Source organism: Siphateles boraxobius, unplaced genomic scaffold (assembly GCF_051911475.1).
Source record: "Siphateles boraxobius isolate OS27281-9 unplaced genomic scaffold, OSU_SipBor_1 6, whole genome shotgun sequence".
Taxonomy (NCBI): domain Eukaryota; kingdom Metazoa; phylum Chordata; class Actinopteri; order Cypriniformes; family Leuciscidae; genus Siphateles; species Siphateles boraxobius.
Genome location: NW_027509186.1, coordinates 26,296,923 through 26,323,270, shown reverse-complemented (window position 1 = coordinate 26,323,270; position 26,348 = coordinate 26,296,923). Strand labels below are relative to the sequence as shown.

The 26,348-nt window shown below is 39.8% G+C and overlaps 1 protein-coding gene across 3 annotated transcripts in view; it reads left to right on the top strand.

Annotated features, from left to right (window-relative positions):
• Positions 1 to 26,348, top strand: part of grik4 (glutamate receptor, ionotropic, kainate 4) — a 454,446-nt gene that overhangs the window by 374,983 nt on the left and 53,115 nt on the right. For all 3 annotated transcript variants that reach the window (XM_077208503.1, XM_077208502.1, XM_077208504.1), the window contains 3 exons: positions 3,203 to 3,364; positions 7,652 to 7,804; positions 8,202 to 8,306. In XM_077208503.1, the coding sequence (XP_077064618.1) occupies positions 3,203 to 3,364; positions 7,652 to 7,804; positions 8,202 to 8,306 (420 nt within the window). The remainder of the gene's footprint in view (positions 1 to 3,202; positions 3,365 to 7,651; positions 7,805 to 8,201; positions 8,307 to 26,348) is intronic.

The following is a 26,348-nucleotide window of genomic DNA, read 5'->3' as shown; positions in this document are numbered from 1 at the left end:
TTTCAATCAACGAAAAAATATTTGTTAATATTTTACAACACTGCAACGTGCAAATTGTGTTCATAACTTGTCTGTGCTGTTATTTGATTTGCATAATTTCTTTAGTAAATTAGGCACTAATACAGACTGCACGAGCAAATGAACGGTGCTATTAGTGGACACAGTTCATTTTTAGAAGTATCTGCTCAATCAAACACACACTCCACACATGCTGCGGGATATTCGATGACCTTCCGTGTCGTGTATGAGTGGCCCAAATTGTGCCATTGTTAATGACTGGCTCATTTACACGGTCTCTGTTTTAATGAAGTATTAACATGCGCTCGGAGAGTAATTACAGGTCTGTTCCCGTCGGGCTTGTCAGACTGCACCAAGGAGTGCAGATGGAGGAAGGGTCAACTGTTCACACACTCTTATATGTTAATCAATATGAGACCATTTACAATAAAAGTTTTGATTTGATGATTTGACAGCAGCATTACTCTGTTTTTTTTTTTTTAGATGTATTTATTTTTTGATGTACACCAGCAACAGATTGTAGCTTGCGGCATATAACATTAAATTTGTCTAAAAAATTGCTTGCTTATGAAATGTATTTTGTTAATAACTTTTTTTAAATTAAGTTCAAAAATTAAGCTTTTCATTGAGTGTGAGAGTTTTAAATAAAAATGTTACTGCTGGAGGGGCTAGATTTACATATTTAGCATTTTGTCGTTTTGATATTTTTCATTTGTATTGAATCACAGCCTTGCGTCTGTGTGCATGTTAGGACAGGGTTTTGAAGCATTGTGGTTGCCATCAAAGTAGAAGACGGGCTTTTATTTCAATCAAAAGCAGACATGGTCATCCTTTAATGGATCAGAGAGACTGTCCCACCTGCAAAATAAGAAAAAAAGGAGATTCTGTTATATACAGAAAGATTCAGAAGTCTTTCTCCCCTGAGTTTCCTCTGAAACAAATGTCTCCTAAAGCACTGCGGTGCATTTTTGTCTCTGCGCTCCCATGACACTGTGCTCCATCCTTTTCTTTCTGTCCTCTCGGCAAAGGCTTTAATCCCATGCAGTGTGTGCTACCCATGGCCTGGTCTGTCTTCCTCTGGCTTTGTGTTTGTAATGAGAGGGCAAGATTGTGTTGTCTTTGATCTGAGGTGCTCCGTTCTTGCTGCATGCTACCTCATGTAAGGCTGGGGATTTGCTATTGTTTGTCAGAATCATTCACTCACCTTCCCTGACCTCTCCTGCACCCACAGCTTCCTGTTCTTTTTTAATCATTCTTTCTCAGCCTCATTTCATGTTTTTTTTTTAATTCTCACTTAGTCTCGCCTCATCTCATTCTAATCTCTGTCTTCGAGTCTCAACTAATCCTGTGTCTTCTTATCGAGTCCTATTGTGTGACTGCCTTTTCACTTCTGTTTTCTTTACGTTTTAGCTCAGCATGTCTCTTCTCATCAAGTCTCGTTAAATCTCATCTGTCGTATCTTGTTATCTAGTATCTTCTCATCGCGTTCTGTCATCTGTCTTGTCTTCTAGTCTCTGCTCTTGTGTTCTCATGTGGAGTTGTGTTCTCCTGTTTTGTTCTCCATCTTTTTCTCTGTCTTCTAGGTTCGCCTTGTCCTATCTTCTTTCTCAACCAGTCTCCACTTCTCTGTTGTCTATTCCGGAATATATTCCTTTTCCTTTCATCTCATTTCATTTAATATTTTCTCTTTTCTGTCATCTACTTTCAGTTGATCTTGTCTCGTCTTTTCTAGTCTCACCTCTTTCCATGTAGTCTCACCTTTTTCTCATATAGTCTTTTTATTCGTAGTCACCTCTTTCCATGTAGTCTCATCATCATTTATCTACTAATTTCTCATTGAATCTTTTTTCCTTTGTTGTCTAGTCCCAGTTCATCCTTCCTCTTCTAATCTGATCTGATCTCATTTCATCTCATCTTTTCTCATTTAGTCATCTGTCATCTTTCAGTCCATTCTGTCATTCTGTCACTTATCTCTTCCCACATAGTGTTCTCTCTTCTTTGTTGTCTACTCTCAGTTTATCCGTTCTCTTCTCATCTATTCTCATCTTATCACATTAAGTCTTCTCATCTGTCATGTAGTGCAGTTCATGCTGTCTCGTCTGTCTCATTTCATCTAAGTGCATCTCATCTCTTCTCATGTAGTCTCCTCTCTTCTTTATTTGTTGTCTAGTCTAAGTTCATCCTTTAACTTCTCATCTAATCTCATTTCAGCTCATCTTTTCTCATTTAGTCCTCTTTTCTCGGCATCTAATCTGTTCGTTCTGTCTCATCTAGTCTTGTTTCATCTCAGGTTGTCTTTTGTTTTCTACTCTCAGTTCATCCTTTCTCCTCTCATCTAGTCACATCTCATTTAATCTCATTTATTTCCCTCCTTTGTTATCTAGGCTCACTTCATTATGCATCATCCCATCTAGTCCCATGGTATTTCCTTCGCTTCTTTGCTGTCTAGTCTCAGTTTATCCTTTCTCTTCTCATAGAGAAGTCTCATCTGGTCACTGAGTCTCTTAGAGTCTTATCTGGTCTTGTCTTATTTCATCATATTCTCTTCTCATCTTGTCTCCTCTTCTTTGTCATCTAGTTTCAGTTTATACTGTCTCTTCTTATTTAGTTCCATCTCAATTTATTTTATTATTCGTTCTCTAATCTTCTCTTCTCTGTCATCCAGTCTCAGTTCATCCTGTCTTTTCTTGTCTCATCTCTTCTCTGCTTATTTTATCTGTTTCATGGGTCCAGTACTATAACTCTTCTTTTTCTTCACATCATCAGTGTCCCTCGAGCCAATGATGGTGGCAGAGTCATAGACTGTAATACTGTCAGCAGGAACTGCAGGGACATCTCTATTAACCTTCATCTGATGTACTACATGCGCCAGGACGCAGACTGACAACACTGCGGACCTTTTTTCACCCTCTTTCGCACGATCTCCAAAGTTGCCCTCATGGGATCTGAGGCACAATAGCTGCTGGGATTTGCTCTCCTAAGCATTAACTTTTGCTGAATTGAATTACTTGTCCCAGGAATTGGCAGAATTACCTCAGTGCTTCTTAATGAGCCTGACGATATTGTTTTACTTCCTATGGGCATCATTAGGTTGTTTATATTCGACAGGGGACCTGAGCGTGGCAATTTGATAAGAAGCACTCATGTTGGTGAATTAACCTGAACATTTTCTCTACCCTTGCAGGAATTCTCTCTGCTACGATTGGACGATTTAGCTGATCAGCGAGTCAACATCATTGGGTTTTCAGTCTTCAACAGGACACATCCCTTCTTTCAGGACTTCGTCCTCAGCCTCAATCGATCATGGCAGGAGAACTGTGATCATGCTCCTTTTGCTGGAACACCAGTAAGGCAGAGGAACTCTCAGTTAAAGATGCTTTTGAATATACATGGTTAAATCAATTTAAAGGGATAGTTCACCTAAAATTTCAATCTTGTTGTCATTTTCTTAATTGCTTTCTTTCGTGAAACACAAAAGGAGATGTTAGGCAGACGTCCAAGCAGCCTATTTCCATATCATAAAAGTACAGGGGAGCAACAGATCGCAGTTGATCCGTGATCCCTATGGACCAGGCCCCCCAGTTCGGCACGCATGTGATTCGCGGATTAACTGCTAAATTTAACCATCATGTGTGATGTGAAGATTGAAAGATTGTAATTTGGACGTGATTTGCCAATTTGTCAATTTACAGATTAAAACAATTTTAAACGCGGAAGAAGAAATCGGGACTCGCGCGTTATCTGTGCCCACAGCCACACACAACCAAGCGCACGCAGAGAGAGAGAGGCGCGTTTCAGACAGTGCGCGAACACCAAATTAATGCCTCTTTCGCGTTTCCTTGTGCGTGAACGGACAAATACACACAAAATTATGTCAAAATACCCATCTCCTCAAGTATTCTCTCGGTTATGTCATAAGTGAACAGTTTTTTAGGTCTGTGCAGTCTGTCTACTGTTTTCACTGTCTAACTGACTACTGTTGTCTGTGTCATTAATGTTAATAAAACAACAAAATACAGCTTTAACAAAGATGAAACTATATTTAATTTCTACAGTGAACAAATAGTGTTATTTTACATTTAGGCTTAATTATTAATTTATGTACCTGAATACTACTGTTAAGGTCCTTGCACACTGAGTCCGAAATTTTCGCATGCGTTTTTTTCGTATTAATTTTTCGGTGGCTCTGAATTGTCAAAATACCTCTCAAAATGCTTGCTACGGATGCGAAAAACGCAGAAAAGAACCAGATTCGATTTTTTAACCAGACGAAAGTTTCGGAGGCAGTGTGTAAATGTGATTGAGACAATGTGAGGTCGAATTTATTTTTTTATTTTTTTACATTTAAAAAAATAAAGATAAATTTAACCTCACATTGTGTCAATCACGTTTACACACTGCCTCCGAAACTTTTATACTTTATAACTTTGTTATTGAGTATTCAACCTTAAATGATCCGAACTGTGAATTTTGTGATCCTTTGCACCACTATAAAAGTAGATGGTTTGTCATTATTAACTCCAATAATCATCATAAAACCTATAAAAGTAGCCATATGTTCACTTTTGGCTATATACATTTATGATACTTTTTTGTTCATTTTGGAGCTTGGCATTATAATTCCACTTTCGTTTTATGGAAAAGAGCAGCTTGGACCTCAATTTTCTCATTTCTGGTTTAATGGAGTTTTCAATTTTACAATTTTTTATCCTTTAAAAATAGCCCCTTTCCATGCTTGTTTATCTATTGCAGGGGTTTTCCAATTGTAGGTTGCAGTGTGGGAAAAGGTGGTTCGCACAAAGTCCCTTGGCAACAGCTAAATTTGCGTTTCATTGAATGAGACACACACAGTTTAGACTAGGGCTACACGATATAACACCATTAAATAGAATTCGCAATATTGCTAAGTGCGATATTCGAACTGAATAGGCCACGATTTTATTTTATACCTTTAAATATCTGCTGGGTGTTTTGATCCGCTCGTGCAATTTGTAATAACAGTGAGGGTCTCAGAGTGCCGTGGTTCATTATTAAGCGACTCGGGACGCATTATTAATTGAGAAGCTTGTTCACTCCAATTGCTGCGCTGTATTCTGCATGAGATTGCTTTAAAGCAGAGAATTCAAATGTTACGAAAGGCTATTTCTAGTCTGTTCAACGCAGCGCTGTTGGCTTTCAGAGACATATAAAGAGTACATTGTTTTCGTTCCTTTGTGTGCATTTGGTTACCAACCAACACATAAGAAAACTGTCTGTAAAAAGCATTTCACATGTACAGTACACACACGGAACGAACATGAAAGCACCACAATGAGTTTAAAAACACTGTTTCAAGCTTTTATGCAGATATTTCATATACTCTTTAACGCCTGAAAATGAAGAAATTAAAACTTCAATATTAGTATTGAAATTTTACAGATGTAGGCTACTATAAAATAAAATTATTTTTTTTAAATACTCAATTTCTGTCATATCAAACATATGATCAAGATTAAATTTACAGTAATGTCAGTTGTTTTCTAGATTATATTCCTGGAATGGAAAAGTTTGGGAACCCCTGATCTATGTTCTGGAAAAAAAAATCATTTATTTGTAACTCAAAGATGCTGTGTTAATTAATTTGGTACAGCCTTCTACCCATGTCCTCTTGCTTACCTTGAAACCGAGGCTATGGCTCTATAATTCATCACACACAGTCACACACTCCCCAGTGTATGTTCATGTCAGCCCAGTTATTTCCGTCACTTTGGAAATGAAAACATCTGTTTAATGTATTATTCCTCATCTCAGTCTCCATCAAACTTCTAGGGAAGCTTAAAAAAAGCTATCAAAGATCGGTCTGTAACACTTTTATTTATCTGATATACACAAGTAAGTTGTAATAATTCATTTTATACTTTTGTGTTCTAATTAAAGCTGCAGGTCTTTTGAAAAATAAATGCCTACTGCTTTTAGAAACTAGTTCTGGGTGTATTTCTCATTTAATTAGGTCTAATCTTTAATTAATCAGAAGATGGTTTGTAGTTTGGCAGACAGATGAGAGACAGGTCTAAACCCCACAGTGAGATTCAGCTCTGTGTTACACAATGTCCCAGAAATGCAAAGCCTCAACTAGCTTATTCTAATGTGCTTGATATGGAAGGCAATAACCAAACAGATACTGTATTTAAGCCTTGGACTTCATTAGCTAAAGACTAGACTGGCTGGTCTGTGCAGAGATGAACCAGCGAACCTGCATATCTGCCTCAGTCTCCAGCGCACACATATTGTCATTCCGCATTCGCTTAATGAGAGCAGCCAGGACATTTCCCTGAATGTGACCAGAATAGTTACTATGGGGGTTTTTTTCTACAGAAAGGAGAGAAACGTTGACACTGGCAGCAACATTTACACAGACTGCTATTTTAGTCACAAACTCATTCAACATTCCCTCACCACACACATTTCCCCACCTCCTCTAAGCTGCTGTTCCATAATGCAGCACAACATTTCTTCATTTCTGAAAGCTTTAGCAACACAGTGATGTCAGAGGAAAAGGAGTCTCCACAGCCTTTGCAGCAGTACATTAACACACCATCTGATGTAATTAAAGTGGTCAGTAATTCAGTTCCAGGGGGCTGAGGGGCAAAGTTGTGGCTGTATCACAATGAGCAACGATGAATTATCCAAATGATTTAAGGATATGCTAAATGGCCAAGCATACGCAGACACCCAAAGACCCCTATTCATATGTGCTTTAAATGCTGATGTGGAATTAAATGCTTATGTGCATTTCATTTCACAACCTCAGGCATTGATAGGAAGTTGGTTTTCCATTTGTTTCGTCTTCCACTCTTCTTGGAAATCTTTCCAATAGATTTTTAAACATGGTTGCAGGAATTTACTCGCATTCAGACAAGAGCATCTGTGAGTCACTCCAATTCATTTAACAATTATATATAATAATATAGTTTGCTAGCTGTTAATATATGTCAAATATCCACCACTGTATTATGATGTACACTACCATTCAAAAGTTTAAGGTCAATCTTTTTTTAAATACTTGTATACTTTGTGATGCCTTTTTTTAATGTATCATGGTTTTCCACAAAAATCGTAAGCAGGACAACTGTTTTAAACAATGATAATAATAATAAATTTTCTGCTTTTCCGTTACAGGAATAAAATTACATTTCAAAATGTTAAAGTAGAAATGGTTATTTTAAATAGTAATATTTTTTTACAGTACTATTGTACTGTGCATTGCTGTATTATTATTTTTTTTATCAAATAAATGCAGCCTTGATAAGCAGTTAAAAAATGTAGAAATCTTTGTGACCCCAAACATTTGAATGGCAATGCAGTATATATTATATACTTTATTTAATTAAATTCTAGTTTATGGTCTATGGGATTTGTGGTATATTATATCTACCGATCCCAAAATCATGGGTTTCATTCACATACATGTAAGTCATTTAAATAAAAGTATCTACTAAATGCATAAATGTACTGTATGTATACTCTGAAGTATTTATTTCTATGGCTGAACACTTTGATCATGAAGTGTAGGCTATATCTGTCTAGTATCCTACAGTTGGGCTGTATTGCTTTCTTTTTGCTCTGTGTTTATGCTTATGTGTGTGTGTTCCAGCTTTCGTCAGCGCTGCTGTTTGATGCAGTACACACAGTGGTGGCAGCCGTGCAGGAGCTCAACCGTAGCCAGAACGTAGGAGCCACTCAGCTCTCCTGCAAGTCCTCAAAGATCTGGGAGCACGGCACAAGTCTGATGAACTACCTGAGGATGGTAAGAGCCGCAGGGAGAGCCCACGAGCTGCCAATCATCTCACCTGCTGCTGTTGCAGGCTCATTCATCATTTAGTTTTTGCTCTCTGTACCACTGCGGCCCACAAACCCTCGTCAGAACTGCAGCCTTCAGCAGAATGCGGGAAAATGAGACACTGTGTCTTACTCAGCCATTAAAGATTAACGACCATCAGCTAGTCATTACCGCATCATCATATGCGTGACGTACAGCGATCTATATATGCTTCCTGCATTGTGCAAAGGCTTCCAGTGAGGAGCTCAGGCGTCCATGTATCTCTATAAATCGATACAGCACTGAAGGTTTGTGTGGCTGTGATCTGATGACACCCCCAGGCATTAACATCTCTCTCTGTCTTTCTCTCTCTCTTTCTGGATAGGTAGAGTTGGAAGGTCTAACAGGCCACATCGAGTTCAACAGTAAAGGCCAGCGCTCGAACTATGCCCTCCGGATCATGCAGAACAGCAGGAATGGCCTAAGGCAGGTAAAGTAACTTTCAGCCACACCATGCCATTAGCAAGAGGTAAAACTTGCCATTATCTGTGTTTACGCTTCTGTCTGCCAGGAACACAATGAGATTTCCTGTCTGTGGTCACAACGATGTGATGTAAAGGTGAAGAAATCCTCTAAATGCACATTGTTTTTCCCCCAATCCTCAATCAGAACACTTGAGCGGAAATGTATAGGAAGGAAACTGTATTTCATTGCGCCCAGCAGGGTCGGCCGGACCAATTGTGATGAGATTATTGTTAATTAGCACTTTCGTGCTCCTGTGATTTTATTTGGCGGGTTTGAATGTAGATTGAATTGTTATTGTAGCATGAAGCGGGGGCTCTCGCAGGTGTGCCATCTGCTGTTAGGACACAGAAAATCAGTGGGAAATTCAGTGTGAAATTTGAAAAAGTACAATTCTGTCATCATTTACTCACCCTCATGTCATTCAAAACCCATAAGCCTTTCGTTCATCTTTGAAACACAAATCAAAATACATTTAATAAAACCTGAGACATTTCTGACCCTTCATTGAAAGTCCATTCCATCGAAATATTGACATTTAGAAAAAGACTATCCAAGTCATCTGAAGAGACATTATTGTTTTATATGGTGAACAGATTTAATTTAGGCTTTTTATTCATATATAAATATTGATCAACGCACATATAAACAGAAGCTCTAACATGTTTGCGTGAAACGTGAGAACAAACCTCATTAGTTCTCCTTCGTCAAACAGGCAAATTTCAAACTAACTTTTTAAAGCATAAAAGGTTGGAAGACTTTCAGTGGAGGGACAGAAATGTCTCTCAAGTTTCATAAAAAAAAAACCATGCATTTGTGTTTCAAAGATGAACAACAGTCTTATGGTTTGGAACGACATGAGGCTAAGTAATAGAATCTACAGGTAGACTATCTGACGAAGACCAAAAAAGTTGAAACGTTGTTAGTTCATTATTAAAATAGAGTTTGACAGAATAGTGGCAGTGTGCTTTTTTAAGGCCTGGGTTATGCACCTACTCTAAAGATTTTTTTTGGATGTGCATATACCATTTCACTTTGAATAACACTGTTTTTGTGTTGCACTCCACCGATGAGATTTGAGTATTAGTTTTTTTAATAAAATAAGCAACAATTTTTTTTTATTAGGACGATTATGAAAGATTTGTCTTAAAATATTCTCTTTTTGAATACTGTATGTTAAGGACCTGACGAAGACCGAAAGAGTCGAGTTTGAGAGCATTGTGATGTGGTGTATTTTGTTCTTTTTTAAGTAATAGAATTACTCATAGAATATAAATTACTCATAGTGTTGTTATAGAATAACAATTTCCATTCATTTTCACACACAGCATCCTCTGAAGTTAAGTGAGTTTTCTTGTTTTGCCCCGAGCTACGTCCAACAACACAGTTAGATCGCTTTCCAACTTTAAACAGCCATTTAGAATAAACCGAGTTGACGGCTGACTCTTGTTACCTTTGCCTGTTTCTATATACAGTATGACGGAGAGCGAGAGAGAGCAGAAGGGTAGCGCTGTCAAACTGCAGGCTGGTTTCTGAGTGACACCACATTTCTTGAGCCTTTGTGACCGTCACCTTGTGTCACTCACACACACTTTTTGTATTGCTATTTTAACCTTTTGAAACACTGCCAACTTTCTCTGTGGACTGCTCTTGTATGGAGTGCTCTGTGATTTGTGATGGACAGATGGACATTCGAAGGCCACTTTGTTCACTATTCCAGGCATAACTGCAGAGATTGGACTGGCAGCTGGTGCTCACACCCAACCTTATTAGTTTCACAAAGACATCACTGTTTTTCTAGAGAATAATATCCGGTCTCAATTTGATGTAATGCATCTGTCACTTCCTCTGCCTGGCTCTTTCAGTGTGGCAGTGCGGTCCAGCTGGACAGCAAAGTTCATGCGAATGTCACCTCACTGTCCTAACCTAGCTCCCCTCTGCCCATCATTCTTTTGAATTTTTTGTGCACTTGTTGTTGTAAAAGACTTAAAAGCATTAAGGCAGAGGTCACAATATCTGTTAATCTTAACGCACACAATTTCGCCCATCAAGCAGGTTCGGCTGAGCTTCTGTTTATGTTCACTGATCAATGTTTATGTGTGAATAAAAGCCTAAATTAAATATGTTCATCATATAAAGCGATCGATTCTCTTCAGAAAATGTGTACTAAACCGTTAATTTTTTTAAACCACAAAAGTTTTACGATCTCTTTATTAGGTTTTTGAAGCGTCAAAGTGGTAGTTGCGTAGCTGTCTATGGAGGGACAGAAAGGTCTCAGATTTCATTAAAAAGTTCTTCATTTGTGTTTCAAAGATGAACTAAACAGAGGCTGTTTTCACTAAATGAGTGTCGGTGTGCAAAATACAGCAGCTGTGTTTGAATGGAATACTAGTGTAATACTAATGCTTTCTATTGTATAATGCTACAGACATTTCACATACTGCACACTGCAAGAATAGAAAGAGTAGTATACTATTCAAAGCCAAACCAGAAACAGTAGCAAGGTACTTGGAAACATTTTGCTTTGTTAAAGGAACACAGGCGTAGCACTGCTACTTGGGCGCGCAGAGATATCACGCAAGTTAGGTAGCTGTGACACAACTGCGGGCACACTCATCTTGATCTGACACATTGAGCCTGGTCATCGATGGCAGTACCTTGTCCCACTCGCTACAGCACAGACACTCTATTCAGTCGGAATTGAGACACTCAATTCACTCATATTCCACCACACTCACACCACCAGTTCGTGTTGGCTCTCATCCTCACGTCCTCAGGCTGTTCCCGTCATCAACCAGGAAACTATAAAGCACCCCGAAATCACAACCGCGACAGCTTCTGTGCCTTCAGCAAGCGCTATATGTGAAATCATTGTCTCAAGTGTTTTTGTCTGTCCTTAGTTGTCACTAGGCAGGAGTTTTCTCACTATTTCAAAAAACTATATATATATATATATATATATTGAGAGACATGGCGAGCGAACAACCATATAGAAAGTGTGTTCCTCCCTGCTCGCGCTATCTAACGGGCAGGGATACACACAATCTATGTGTTGTTTGTTTGGGAGAGGAGCATGCACGGTCAGCGCTTGAGGGCACTGTTTTGTGCTTCCCTTGCGGACACTCCGATCCAACCTGGCGTTTTTAACGACGCCGACCAGGCTTGCGTTCCCCAAGGTGCAAGACTTCAGACATGGGGTTCGCGAATGGATCTGTCAGCGGGGTTAGAGACGGGCTCTACCTTATCTCTGACTTCACCTGACAGATCTAATGCCTCGTATCAGGGTTCGGAAGCCCGCGCTGTGGTTTCTTCCACACCGATACAGGCACTACAGCTATCCAGTTCCGAGGGACTGGATGTTGTTAGTGTTTATGCTCGTGATACTGAGGATTCGCCACCTCAAGGCAAGGCAAGGCAAGGCAAGTTTATTTATATAGCACATTTCATACACAATGGTAATTCAAAGTGCTTTACATAGAAGAAATTAAAATAATCAAAAGAAATCAGAATAATTAAAACAGTTTAGAATAAAAGATAAAATACAGAAATCAGAATAATTAAAACATAAAATAAAATACAGTGCAAACAGTCGGACGAACAGTGGCACAGTGCTCATTCAGTAAATGCACAGCTAAACAGATGTGTTTTGAGTCTGGATTTGAATGTGACTACTGTAGGAGCACATCTGATCTCTTCTGGAAGCTGGTTCCAGCTGCGGCTGGCATAGTAGCTAAAAGCAGACTCGCCATGCTTAGAGTGAACCCTTGGTATTTCTAGCCGATGTGATCCTAATGATCTGAGTGATCTGTTGGGTTTATATTCAGTGAGCATATCTGCAATGTATTGAGGTCCTAGGCCATTGAATGATTTATATACCAGTAATAATACTTTAAAATCAATCCTAAATGTAACTGGCAGCCAGTGTAAAGACCTGAGGACTGGTGTGATGTGTTCATATTTTCTGGTTCTGCTCAGAATCCTAGCAGCAGCGTTCTGTATGAGCTGCAACTGTCTTATGGTCTTTTTGGGAAGGCCAGTGAGAAGTCCATTACAATAATCCACCCTACTGGTGATGAAAGCATGCACAAGTTTTTCTAAGTCTTGACTGGAAACAAAGCATCTAATTCTTGCAATATTTTTCAGGTGATAATATGCTGATTTAGTTATTGCTTTGACATGACTACTGAAACTAAGGTCTGACTCTAGAGACACACCCAGATTCCTGACTTGATTTTTAGTTGTTTGACCCCTAGACTGAAGGTATGCGTTCACCTTGAGAACTTCATCTTTGTTTCCAAACGCAATGACTTCAGTTTTGTCTTTGTTTAACTGAAGAAAGTTTTGGCACATCCAATTGTTTACTTCATCAATGCATTGGCAAAGGGAGTCAATGGGGCTGTAATCGTTAGGCGATAGGGCTAAGTAGAGCTGTGTGTCGTCTGCATAGCTATGGTAAGCGATTTGGTTCTTTCTCATTATTTGGCTCATTGGGAGCATGTACAGGTTGAATAGGAGTGGCGCAAGAATTGAGCCTTGAGGGACTCCGCATGTCATGGATGTCCACTCAGACTTATGGTCTCCTATACTCACATAATAACCTCTGCCTCCTAAGTATGACCTGAACCATTTTAGGACTATCCCAGAAAGCCCGACCCAGTTTTCCAGCCTGTCAAGAAGTATTTTGTGATCGACAGTGTCAAATGCAGCACTGAGGTCGAGTAGTACCAGCACTGATAATTTGCCTGTATCAGTATTTAAGCGAATATCATTTATTATCTTTATGAGCGCGGTCTCTGTACTGTGGTGCGGTCGGAAACCAGATTGAAAATGGTCAAAGTATCCATTCGAGCTTAAGAATTTGTTCAGCTGATTGAAGACAACTTTTTCAATGATCTTGCCTATGAAAGGAAGATTTGAGATCGGTCTATAGTTGTTTAATATGGTCTTATCCAGATTGCTCTTTTTCAGGAGGGGCTTGACAACAGCAGTTTTCAGGGAGGTCGGAAAACTCCCAGAGAGAAGTGAGGCATTTACCACTTCTAGGAGATCTGCTTCTAAGCTGTGTAACACATTTTTGAAAAAAGATGTGGGAAGTGCATCAAGGGCGCAGGTTGATGTTTTTAGTTGCTGTACGGTTTCTTCCAAAATTTTGCCATCAATTTCTTCGAAATCAGACATAGTTGCTACTTTCTCGTGCTGTTGTTTGATCTGCCTGACCCCAGCGCAACTCAAGGATGAGCTGATCACCTTTCTAATATTATTGATTTTCTCAGAGAAGAAAGAAGCAAACTCACTGCACTTTCTCACTGAGAGCATTTCACTGGGAATCTGGCTTGGGGGGTTTGTCAGTCTCTCTACAGTAGCAAAAAGAGTGCGCGTGTTGTTTATATTGCTGTTTATAATATTCGAGAAAAAAGTCTGTCTAGCTTTGCTTAGTTCCTTATTGAAAGCATGGATGCTGTCTTTGTAGATGTTATAATGGACTACAAGTTTTGTCTTCCGCCACATGCGCTCTGCTTTTCTGCATTGTCTTTTCATATTTTGCACTGCTGTTGAGTTTCTCCAAGGTGCTTTTTGTCTGCCACTCTTCTTCCTGACTTTCACAGGAGCAATATCATCAATTACACTCTTAACTTTTGAGTTAAAAGAATCAAGGAGAAAATCAACAGAGTCAGCAGATATGCTTGGTGTTAAAGATATAGCCTTCATAAATAGTACACTAGTATTCTCATTTAAGCATCTCTTCTTGACAGACACAGATCTAGCTTCAATGGCAGGAGAGATCAATATATCAAAGAAAATACAAAAATGATCAGACAGTGCTACATCCTTAATAACAATTGATGAAATGTTTAGACCCTTACTGATAAGTAAATCTAGAGTGTGTCCACGATTATGTGTGGCTCCATGTACATGCTGAGTCAGATCAAAAGTTTTTAAAACAGTTTTGATTTCTTTTGCCATATTGTTTTCTGCATTATCTATGTGAATGTTAAAATCTCCAGCAATGGCAAAGCAGTCAAACTCTGAGGAAATAGAACTTAACAGTTCTGTTAAGTTCTCAGCAAAAGCTGGAGAGTATTTTGGAGGCCTGTAAACAATGATAAGTAAAATGCGTGGAGCACCTTTTAACACAATACCCAGATATTCGAAAGACGGGTAATTCCCAAATGATATTTGCTTACATTGATAGACATCTTTATAAAGAGCAGCTAAACTTTAGCTGAACTTCAGCTAAACTTTATAAAGATCAGTCTCATCTTTTTGAGGAGCTCGTTGAGGTTGTAACGAGAGCAGTCGAAACATTACATATCGATTGGCCGGCAGATAAGCAGGATGTTCGTTTAAAAAGCAAACTTAACGAACACTCCCTGCCTTCTCGTTCACAATATCAACGCCTGAGCCTTCCGTTTTTTCCGGATCTCCTCACTGAGGTGTTGAGATCGTGGAAGAAACCTGTGTCATATAGAATGTACAGTGCACAATCATTACACTACTCTTCTATTTCACAATATAAATAGCACGGATATGAGGAAATGCCAAAGGTGGAAGAGACGCTTGCGAGCTATCTCTCCCCTGAATCTGCATCTTCCTTTAAAGCCACAATATTACCCACCAAGCCAGTTAAGAGTAACTTCAGCTTTGGTGGGTAAGGCTTATTTAGTGGCTGGTCAGGCTGCAGCATGTCTTCACACAATGTCGCTGCTGCAGGCTTACCAGGCTGAAATGTTAGGAGACATTACTGAGGGCGGGGCTATTTGCCCAAACGCAGTTTGCGAACTCTGTCGAGCCACTGATTTGTCTCTCGGGGTCGCCAAGGAGACGGCTATTTCTATCGGCCGTTCTATGGCAGCCCTGGTGGCCACAGAGAGACATTTCTGGCTCAATTTGAGCAATATTAAACAAAATGAGAAAATATTTTTATGGATTTTCCTATCTCTTGATCTGACCTCTTCAGCGACGCAATGAACACGGTCATCGAGAGGGTTCAGGAATCAGCCATACAAGAAACGGCTGCCTTCCAAAAACTTCTCCCTCGCTGACTCATGTCTCCGGGGTTACTGAGCGGGAGCAGCCCCAAACTTTTAAAACCAGCTCCTCACACCGTGCAACACAAAACAGAGCATTGATTCCCGTGTTCCCCCCAAAAAAGTCTGGGGACACGGAAAGTGCGCTCAACAGCAGCCTTTAAGGGATAAGACGGATCTGAGGACCGTCATTATTTCCAAGAAAGCTGCAAAGAAAAGGCCTGACGTCCTTCTTCATGTGGAGAACACCAGCTGGACCCAGTTAACTGCCCAGTGGGTGCAGTGCTGGAGTTCCTGCAGGAGATTTCTCCTCAGGGCTATCCCCCTCCACACTAAAGGTGTACGTTGCGGCACTAGCTGCTTACAACGTCCCTTTCAGTGGAGTCTCTTTGGGGAGACACCCTCTTATAACACGCCTTCTTTGGAGACATTCAAGAACTCTGGGTTCCCCCTCGTGCCTGGAATTCTCGCCTGGTATGGTGAAGGCCTTCCTCCATCCTAGGACGGGCTATGTTCCTAGAGTCCCTTCTAATGTTGCTAGACCAATAGTTCTACAGGCTTTTTGTCCTCCTCCCTTTATATCATCAGACCAGGAGAAACTTAATTTACTCCGCCCAGTTAGGGGTTTAGATGCTTATGTCCACAGTGGAGGAAGTCTGAACAGTTGTTTGTTTGCTTTGGGCCACCCAGGAAGGGGTGTCCTGCATCTAAACCAAGTATGAGCAAGTGGGTGGTTGAGGCCATTTCACTTGCTTACGATTCAACTGGTCAGCCTCCAAAGCCTTATTGTCAGGAGTTTCTCTCCATGTTGTCTGTGATGCGGCAGGCTGGTCCTCACTGCACACATTTGTTAGGTTTTATGACCTTGACCTCAGCTCCACTCCAGGGGTGCAGGTGCTCTCGTCCTCTGTGCGCTCTGATTTCACATGAAGGGCACTTGCTCTTATGGCGACGTGGGTATTTGCGTTCCCACAGCGTTTGACGCAGCTCGAGTTCCCTTGAAAGGGAACGTCTCGCTTACGTATGTAACCCTAGTTCCCTGATTAGGGAACGAGGCGCTGCGTCGTTCTGCCATACTCCCTGTATGCTTCAGGCCTATCAGAAGCTGTCGCGGTTGTGATTTCGGGGTGCTTTATAGTTTCCTGGTCGATGACGTCACCCGCCTATGACATTCCGTCTCTCCATTGGACTGATTTCATACGTGCTTCAGGACGCACACACGCAAGGGCGTTCCCACAGCGTTTGACGCAGCATCTCGTTCCCTATTCAGGGAACTAGGGTTACATACGTAACCGAGACGTTCATAGAGGTACGGTTCTAGATCTTGACTGTCTGAGAAGTCACCCTCTTCATCTCTAACAAAATCTGCCATGTTCATCGCCATTCACTATGTCTACTGTAGAAAAAATAGCCAGCTAATATTCACGACGGTATGTTGACGGAAGTTGGGGGATTTCAGGTGTTGCGTGATATCTTTGCTCCCAGGTTGCAGTGCTTTGCCTGTGCTTCACCCCAATATAGTCCCAAGTCAATATCTGCCTAGGAAATCGCTTAGCTTCCATTTCAATCATAAAGATAATTCTAAATTATCAGTTAAATTGGCAGTTAAATTGTTGAACAAATGTAATGCAGCTGTGTACTGAGCGGGTCTCAGTGATGATTCTGTGAAACTTATTATTACTTGTCTTCTATTGTTTTTTTGTTGTTGTTTTTTGTTGTATTATGTGATGTGAATGGCCGGTGCTGTAGGTGAGTATGTGAAACGCAAGCAACAAAATTTCCCTAAGGGGATAATAAAGTATTCAATTCAATTCAATTCATTTCAATTAAATACAGTAAAATAGGAATTAAAAGTAACATTTCTGGTTTGGTGTCAATGAAGCGGTTTTTTAACTGTACTGTGGTAACCGTGGGAACACCTAAGATAAATTAAATAAAAATTAAAGCTCTGGAAACACCACAGCAATGTACATAATTTAATGAGAATGCTAATGTCCATGAGACAGTATTGTGTTTGTTTTTGTGTGTGATTTTTGCCTTGAATATGCTGAGATATTTAAAGCAGAATGCTCTGTGTCAGATTAGCAGCTAGTAGAGGTATACGGATGCCTTGGCAACAAGTCTTGAGTGAAGCTGCCAGGATTTAAACAAAGACATGTGCAGACATCCACAAATGCACATGCTTTCCCTTTTCCCACATCATATATTGACAGATGCTTGGGGCTCATATCAGTTTCGGAGGCTACATAAACACCCTCTCTACTGAGAATCAATGAATCTTCACAGAATCGCAGGTTAAACAGAAAAATGATGGGACATTGTGGCTAAAAGGAGAGTGGGGCAGAAAGTAGTACAGAACTGAGAGACGTCTTAAGTCTAGATTTATCTGTCATATCCTGGAGCATTTGGCAGAGCCGATCCTAACCAGTGGGCATTGGACAGATTGGCCCACATGTGTACATACGTTTTCCTTCTGGATGGAGGTATGGAGGGAGGAGAGGGAGGTGGACATATGAGGCAGATCACCAAACACTATTGGCACATCTAAATTGAATTTCTCTGGCAAGCAACTCGCATATGTGAACTATGCCGCACTCAACCAGCACTGCAATTTCACATCAGTTTCCGCTCAAAAGATGCGTATCAAACCCAGCCTGGATGACAAGATGGCTGCAGTGCTTTTCATGCAGGTGTCATTAAACCAAGCATGCTGATCCTATCTGTGTGCCAGTGCTTAAGGTAGACTGGTTAATGAGATCTTATGTAACATTTCCATACTTCGCTGATGATTTTACACACTGCCAACACTCTACGAGACGTTTTTGAGGAAGTTTTAGGCACACGGGTGGAAGGTGATATGCTTCTGGGTTTTAAAAAATACTCTAAACTAATTATTCAGTGCTTTGGGCAATAACATCGAAAAATTAATTTAACTGAGAGAGCCCCTAAAATTGCAGGCATGTTTAGTATATGTACATCCAGCCATCAGCCATCATTAACTCGTTCTATGTAATATTTGTTCAATTGTTCGATCTGTTGTTCTATCTATCTATCTATCTATCTATCTATCTATCTATCTATCTGTCTATCTATATTTGTCGTTCTATCAATCTATATATCTATCTATCTTTATCTATCTATCTGTTCATCCATCCATCCATCCATCTATTATTTTATCTTTCTGTCTATCCCTCATTCTTTTATTCTGTATTTTGTTCTCTTTCTGTATATCTTTCTTTGTATTCTTTATTCGTTCTTGCTTTCTGTATATGCTTCTTTATTTTTCTCTTTATGTCTATACTTTTTATTCCGTCTATCCTTTCTATCTTGCATGCTTTTTTGTTCTATCTATCTGTTGTTCAATTGTTTTATCTATTGTTCTATCTATCATGCTCTGGTTCTGTCTTTGTCTTGGTGTCTTGGAGTTCAAGTAGAGTTTTTTTTTTCAGTGTTTTTGCATGAATATGTTTATAGATATCAGTGGATGCATGGCCCATAGAGCCTTTTTGAAACCTTGCATCCGAGGAAATCTATGGATTATATCTAAACACTTGATTGTAATGGAGCAAAGATCAATAATCATTTGACAAAAGGTTGTAAACATTATTGAACAGTGGGCTTTCAATCAATGTATTTTTGTCCCACCTGGAAGCTTGGCTTCCCTGTATAATGATCAGGAAAACTCTCAAATGGACAGGACTTTGCAACAAATAGTCAATAATGAAATGGCGGTGTAGTGACTGTCAGAATTTCAAATGTAAAACCACTGCTGTCGAAATCAGAGCGTTCATGCGGCCTTAAATACACAAAGTTACTGAAATCTGTCATAAGAGATTTATTTTAGCTTTCATAATGCTGTTTTTGCCTGTTAGCTTTTTTTAAACATTTCGCTTCAGAGCTTGGACAATTATTTAAGGAGTTTCACTATTTAGTGCATGGTTGTTTCTTATCTTAAAAAGTAGTAAAGGGAGGTTGTGATGTCACAAAAATGGCAAAGATTAAGCTCATGAGTATTTAGTTGAGCAAAAATAATATTTTGTTTTTTACTTTTTTACTCATACATATTCTATATGTGATATTTAATGAATGTGATAGTCAGAAGTTTATTTCAGTTTTGCTTTTGTCAAAAGTGAAATTTAAACACTAACATTGGATATTAAAAATGTCCAAATAATTCCATCTGCATCTTTCAATAGCACAATGACTGCAAAACAAGTTCTAATGAACTCGTTACACAGCGATTTGAGGGAGTGATCATACTTGATAGCTAATTTAAGCGCTCAAATGAACTTAATTTGATAAGAATTTTGGAGGACAGTGAATGAAACCAAGCATGACTTGTTGTTCTGGTACTAATTTTGCTTTGAGTGTGAGAGGATATGGGTTCTAATCTATTTATTTTTATTTTATTTATTTATGTTTTATTTTATTTCATCAAAATTGCAGCTGTATTTCTGTAGATGTACAAAAGTGGGAATTCATCTATTTGCATTTTTCTTTTAGGTTTTATTAGAATGGATAGTGAAGTTTCTGGCCATTTGGAAAAGGAATAGATTGAAGCATGTTCTGGAGAGAACATTGCTTCTTGTTTTCTGCCACTAATACCAACCGCAACAACTGCTGAGCAAAACAATATAACAAATTCCTCTCATTTTTACACACACAAACAAATAAACTCCCCCTCAACAACTAGACATGTTTTCTTAACAGTAATCGAGACATCCCTATGTGAGCTATTGAATGAAATGGAAGGCCTATCTTCCACCTGTCCCCACTCCCCATTTGATGCATATGGTTTATTAGTAGCTTGTGGGAGCAGCGACTTGAACATTTGTCTTAGTGCTGTCTAAAGTAGTTAGCCCACTCAGCATATCATTGAAAGCCAAAGATGTGCGCCATTAAGAAGGTCACCTCAGTCTCGCTGTATTCCTCAGTTTCAGCAGCACGTTCCCTATGCGGCTTCTCCTGTCTGATTTGGCATGTTCTCTCCCACTGCTCTGCCATAAGCTCCACCAGTCATCTCCATAAAAAGACCCCATTAGACATGTCCACACCACACAGCGCACAGCTTAGCAGCATCCGACTGGCATTCTCACCCCCACGTTTCCTCACCACACAAACGAGTGATGAAAAGACTAGTAAATATTTTCAAGAGAATGCGCTTTAAATCAGGACACCGTACGTTTATCTTTTCATGAGACTGGGTAATGAGCAATATCAACCAAGCTAATAAGGAATCAGTGCTTTGCAATCGTAGGCAGATGGTGTCCTCCAATGGCATGGGATGTTTTCACTAAATGGACGATTTAATTCAGCCAGTTCTGGGATGAAGATGTTGTACAGAATGGAATGGACAGAATTATGATGGGACAACTTTTCAGTCTAAAATGGGCTCTGGCCAGGGACACGGTAGACAGAGTATTTGTCTATTGTGCGCTTCAGAGATGATGTGGCGTGATCTCATTGACTTTGCCGTGCTCCGTACACTAGATAGTGTAGCTGCTGTGTCCCGGGGCGCAAGCCGAGCTGAAATGCCCTTCAGGATCCATGAGAAATGCGTCTGGTTTGTTTGAGTACCCCGCCAGCCTGTGTGCCCTTAGAGCAGCGATGCAGCGAAAGCATGTTTGCACTGTTGATGCAGCTTTTTTAAAACCACCCACATAATTTTAAGCAAAAACACAAACTCACTTCTAGCCCATTTGCCCAGCAGGTCTCAGCCTTGCATCTTTCTCCCTGGGTTTGCAAGAGGTGATTGTCAATTGTCTTTATTTCCCCCATCGATAGCATCGCAGGCTATTAATTAGCTTAAGCTCTGTGGAGCCTAATAGCAGTCAGAAGCTGGCTGTCAGAGCCGCGCTGCTGTTTATTTGTTTGTCTCTCTTGCTGCGGGTGGTTGGTCTGCTCACACCAGCGCAGGCCACTCTTCACGATTTAGTAATTAAGTTTGGTAATAGAAGTAGTTAATCAAGGCCTGAGATTATACCACCTGCAGCGGAGGACGGCCAGCAGGGAGGATAAGCTCCTCTTCCCTGAAGGAGAGGCTTCAACTGTTGGATTTTTCTCCTGCCGTGTGCAGGCCGCGTCTCCCACCTCGCATTTGTCCCACTTTGATTCTCATCTCAGCGGCAGAGCTCATCTTCTGATTAGACAGCATCAGGCACTGGACTTATCTCACACTCCCTTCACATTGTACACATCAGTTTTAGGGAAGCTAATTTGAAAATGTAGCTTTGCTTTTTTTTTTTTTTGACTTAATTAGGTAATATTATTTGATGTTGGCACATCTGAACGATTGATCACTTTTTATTGTGTATTTTTTGTGTAGTATACTTTTTATTATGTATTTTTATATAATTTATGTTGCTGAATTAGAAGCCTTGAACCACTTAAATAAAATTAAATGTCCAATTAAACCCATACAATAAAATGAATGTTTTTAAGTCAGAACTATAAATTCAGTTTATTGTTGGAAAGTTCATTTTAATTAAAAGCTTCAAGGCTTTTAATTTGTATGTTTTCAAGACAGAATAATGTTAGAATGATGACACTAATAAATAGACTGACAACATCTCATCTGACAGAAGATACTGAATCAGGCAACACGTTTTTCTCAAGCGCGTTTTACCTTAACTGCGTCTGACAGACGTCAACAACTAGAGTCAACAACTTTCACGCACGTCTTTCAAAATAAAAGGCTTGCATCAGAAAAACAGTTAGAAATGTTGGTAACACTTTATTTTACAGTGTCCTTGTTACATATGTTACATGTACTTACCGTAGTAATAAGAGTAAATTATGCATAATTACATGCAACTAACCCTCAACCAAAACCTAATCCTGCCCTAACCCTAGAGTAAGTACATGTAGATAATTATTATTACTCAGTACTTCAATGTATAATTACACTGTAAAAATGACACCTTAAAGTAAAGTGTAACCGAAATGTTTTTTGTTATGGTTGTTGTTGTTCCTTGGACTACACACTCCGTGACCCACTCAAAACGGTCCTGCTACCCAGCAGTTGAGAAACACTGATTTAAATCAACAAATTAAATTTGTCTGAAAGAACTGATTCACTTTGATTATTACTTCAATTTGTTTGGCTATAAAGCTGTGTGTAGAGAACATTTTGGCAATTTTGTCGCATATTTAATGAAATATTGCACTTAATAAAGATAATGGACAAGACTTATATTCACAGGCCATCTGCATGAACTGATTGTGTCTGATTATTGTAAAACTGTATTCGCCATACAGTGAAAAACATTAACATAGCACTTTGCAGTGCTTTACTGCTTTTTGCTGGAAAGGTTAGCTTGCTACAGATTACATTTTTAAGAAACCAAGCACTGTCATGCTCTTGATGAATGTAACTGGTAGCATTGCTCATCTTAGTTTAGTTTCTCCCCAACGCTGATACACACTCACAGCAGGTTGTTTTAATACATACACAGCTATTTGACTTCGATTATGTTCGCCTGGCTCTGTTAGCTTGCTCTTCCTTTTAACTGATTTTTTTTATTTATTCTCCCAGCACGAGACCTCATTTATTAGGCCCGTCTGTGTCTTATGTGTGTCTTTATCAGAGTGGCTGAAGACAACAGTAGTCGCTAAGCTCTGTCAAGTTTGCACCCCACGTAGAACATTGGAGAGGAGTCAACACTTCCAGACACACTTCCAGCTGGGAGTTAAACTATGAATTCGCTCCTTGTCTTGAAAGATATCATGCCACACCAGCTGGTTTGGCAAGAGCCTTGTAAATCAGCTTAAGGCCCGTCGATTTAGACCATAAGGCACAAGTTCCTCACATTTTTAAGCATTTAAATAGCTTCTCAGGGTGATATTTTTATGTCCAAAGTACCCATTTCTCACATACTATACAGTTTGGTGCCAATATAAAAACATTTTTCTGACAGAATCTGGAGAAATGGAAGATGAGGAGCATTTTGAGGACTTTAGCATTATCTCAGATAGAAATCATGAATTACCCGTTTATGTCTTCATCCGAGCGGCAATAAAACTGTCACAGCAGCCATAACATTCCTTTGTAATGTACACAATTTGTGTCAGTGTGTGAGCCTGGGGAGAGCAATAACATGGATGTGATGAAATATGAAGGAGTAGGCTTGCGAAGGCTGAATGATCAAAACTCTAGTACTGTAGGAGGTAAACGAATGAGAAGTATTTGTGAGTAAAAACATGTGTGATGTCAGGTCTCTTAAAGGCCCCGATATACACTCACCTAAAGGATTATTAGGAACACCTGTTCAATTTCTCATTAATGCACTTATCTAATCAACCAATCACACGGCAGTTGCTTCAATGCATTTGGGGGTGTGGTCCTGGTCAAGACAATCTCCTGAACTCCAAACTGAATGTCAGAATGGGAAAAAGGAAAAACATCCAGTCCTGTGGGCGAAAATGCCTTGTTGATGCTAGAGGTCAGAGGAGAATGGGCCGACTGATTCAAGCTGATACCACTCATCTCCACTACAAATAGGAAAAAGAGAGCTCACCAAAATTGGACAGTTGAAGACTGGAAAAATGTTGCCTGGTCTGATGAGTCTCGATTTCTGTTGAGACATTCAGATGGTAGAGTCAGAATTTGGCGTAAACAGAATGAGAACATGGATCCATCATGCCTTGTTACCACTGTGCAGGCTGGTGGTGGTGGTGTAATGGTGTGGGGGATGTTTCCTTGGCACACTTTAGGCCCCTTAGTGCCAATTGGGCATCGTTTAAATGCCACGGCCTACCTGAGCATTGTTTCTGACCATGTTCATCCCTTTATGGCCACCATGTACCCATCCTCTGATGCTACTTCCAGAAGGATAATGCACCATGTCACAAAGCTTGAATCATTTCAAATTGGTTTCTTGAACATGAAAATGAGTTCACTGTACTAAAATGGCCCCCACAGTCACTAGATCTCAACCCAGTAGAGCATCTTTGGGATGTGGTGGAACGGGAGCGTTGTGCCCTGGATGTGCATCCCACAAATCTCCATCAACTGCAAGATGCTATCCAATCAATATGGCAAGGCAAGGCAAGGCAAGGCAAGTTTATTTATATAGCACATTTCATACACAATGGTAATTCAAAGTGCTTTACATAGAAGAAATTAAAATAATCAAAAGAAATCAGAATAATTAAAACAGTTTAGAATAAAAGATAAAATACAGAAATAATCAAATGAAATCAGAATAATTAAAACATAAAATAAAATACAGTACAAACAGTCGGACGAACAGTTGCACAGTGCTCATTCAGTAAATGCACAGCTAAACAGATGTGTTTTGAGTCTGGATTTGAATGTGACTACTGTAGGAGCACATCTGATCTCTTCTGGAAGCTGGTTCCAGCTGCGGCTGGCATAGTAGCTAAAAGCGGACTCGCCATGCTTAGAGTGAACCCTTGGTATTTCTAGCCGATGTGATCCTAATGATCTGAGTGATCTGTTGGGTTTGTATTCAGTGAGCATATCTGAAATGTATTGAGGTCCTAGGCAATGAATGATTTACATACCAGTAATAATACTTTAAAATCAATCCTAAATGTAACTGGCAGCCAGTGTAAAGACCTGAGGACTGGTGTGATGTGTTCATATTTTCTGGTTCTGCTCAGAATCCTAGCAGCAGCGTTCTGTATGAGCTGCAACTGTCTTATGGTCTTTTTGGGAAGGCCAGTGAGAAGTCCATTACAATAATCCACCCTACTGGTGATGAAAGCATGCACAAGTTTTTCTAAGTCTTGACTGGAAACAAAGCATCTAATTCTTGCAATATTTTTCAGGTGATAGTATGCTGATTTAGTTATTGCTTTGACATGACTACTGAAACTAAGGTCTGACTCCAGAGACACACCCAGATTCCTGACTTGATTTTTAGTTGTTTGACCCCTAGACTGAAGGTATGCGTTCACCTTGAGAACTTCATCTTTGTTTCCAAACGCAATGACTTCAGTTTTGTCTTTTTTTAACTGAAGAAAGTTTTGGCACATCCAATTGTTTACTTCATCAATGCATTGGCAAAGGGAGTCAATGGGGCTGTAATCGTTAGGCGATAGGGATAAGTAGAGCTTTGTGTCAACTGCATAGCTATGGTAAGCGATTTGGTTCTTTCTCATTATTTGGCTCATTGGGAGCATGTACAGGTTGAATAGGAGTGGCGCAAGAATTGAGCCTTGAGGGACTCCGTATGTCATGGATGTCCACTCAGACTTATGGTCTCCTATACTCACATAATAACCTCTGCCTCCTAAGTATGACCTGAACCATTTTAGGACTATCCCAGAAAGCCCGACCCAGTTTTCCAGCCTGTCAAGAAGTATTTTGTGATCGACAGTGTCAAATGCAGCACTGAGGTCGAGTAGTACCAGCACTGATAATTTGCCTGTATCAGTATTTAAGCGAATATCATTTATTATCTTTATGAGCGCGGTCTCTGTACTGTGGTGCGGTCGGAAACCAGATTGAAAATGGTCAAAGTATCCATTCGAGCTTAAGAATTTGTTCAGCTGATTGAAGACAACTTTTTCAATGATCTTGCCTATGAAAGGAAGATTTGAGATCGGTCTATAGTTGTTTAATATGGTCTTATCCAGATTGCTTTTTTTCAGGAGGGGCTTGACAACAGCAGTTTTCAGGGAGGTCGGAAAACTCCCAGAGAGAAGTGAGGCATTTACCACTTCTAGGAGATCTGCTTCTAAGCTGTGTAACACATTTTTGAAAAAAGATGTGGGAAGTGCGTCAAGGGCGCAGGTTGATGTTTTTAGGTGCTGTACGGTTTCTTCCAAAATTTTGCCATCAATTTCTTCGAAATCAGACATAGTGGCTACTTTCTCGTGCTGTTGTCTGATCTGCCTGACCCCAGCGCAACTCAAGGATGAGCTGATCACCTTTCTGATATTATTGATTTTCTCAGAGAAGAAGGAAGCAAACTCACTGCACTTTCTCACTGAGAGCATTTCACTGGGAATCTGGC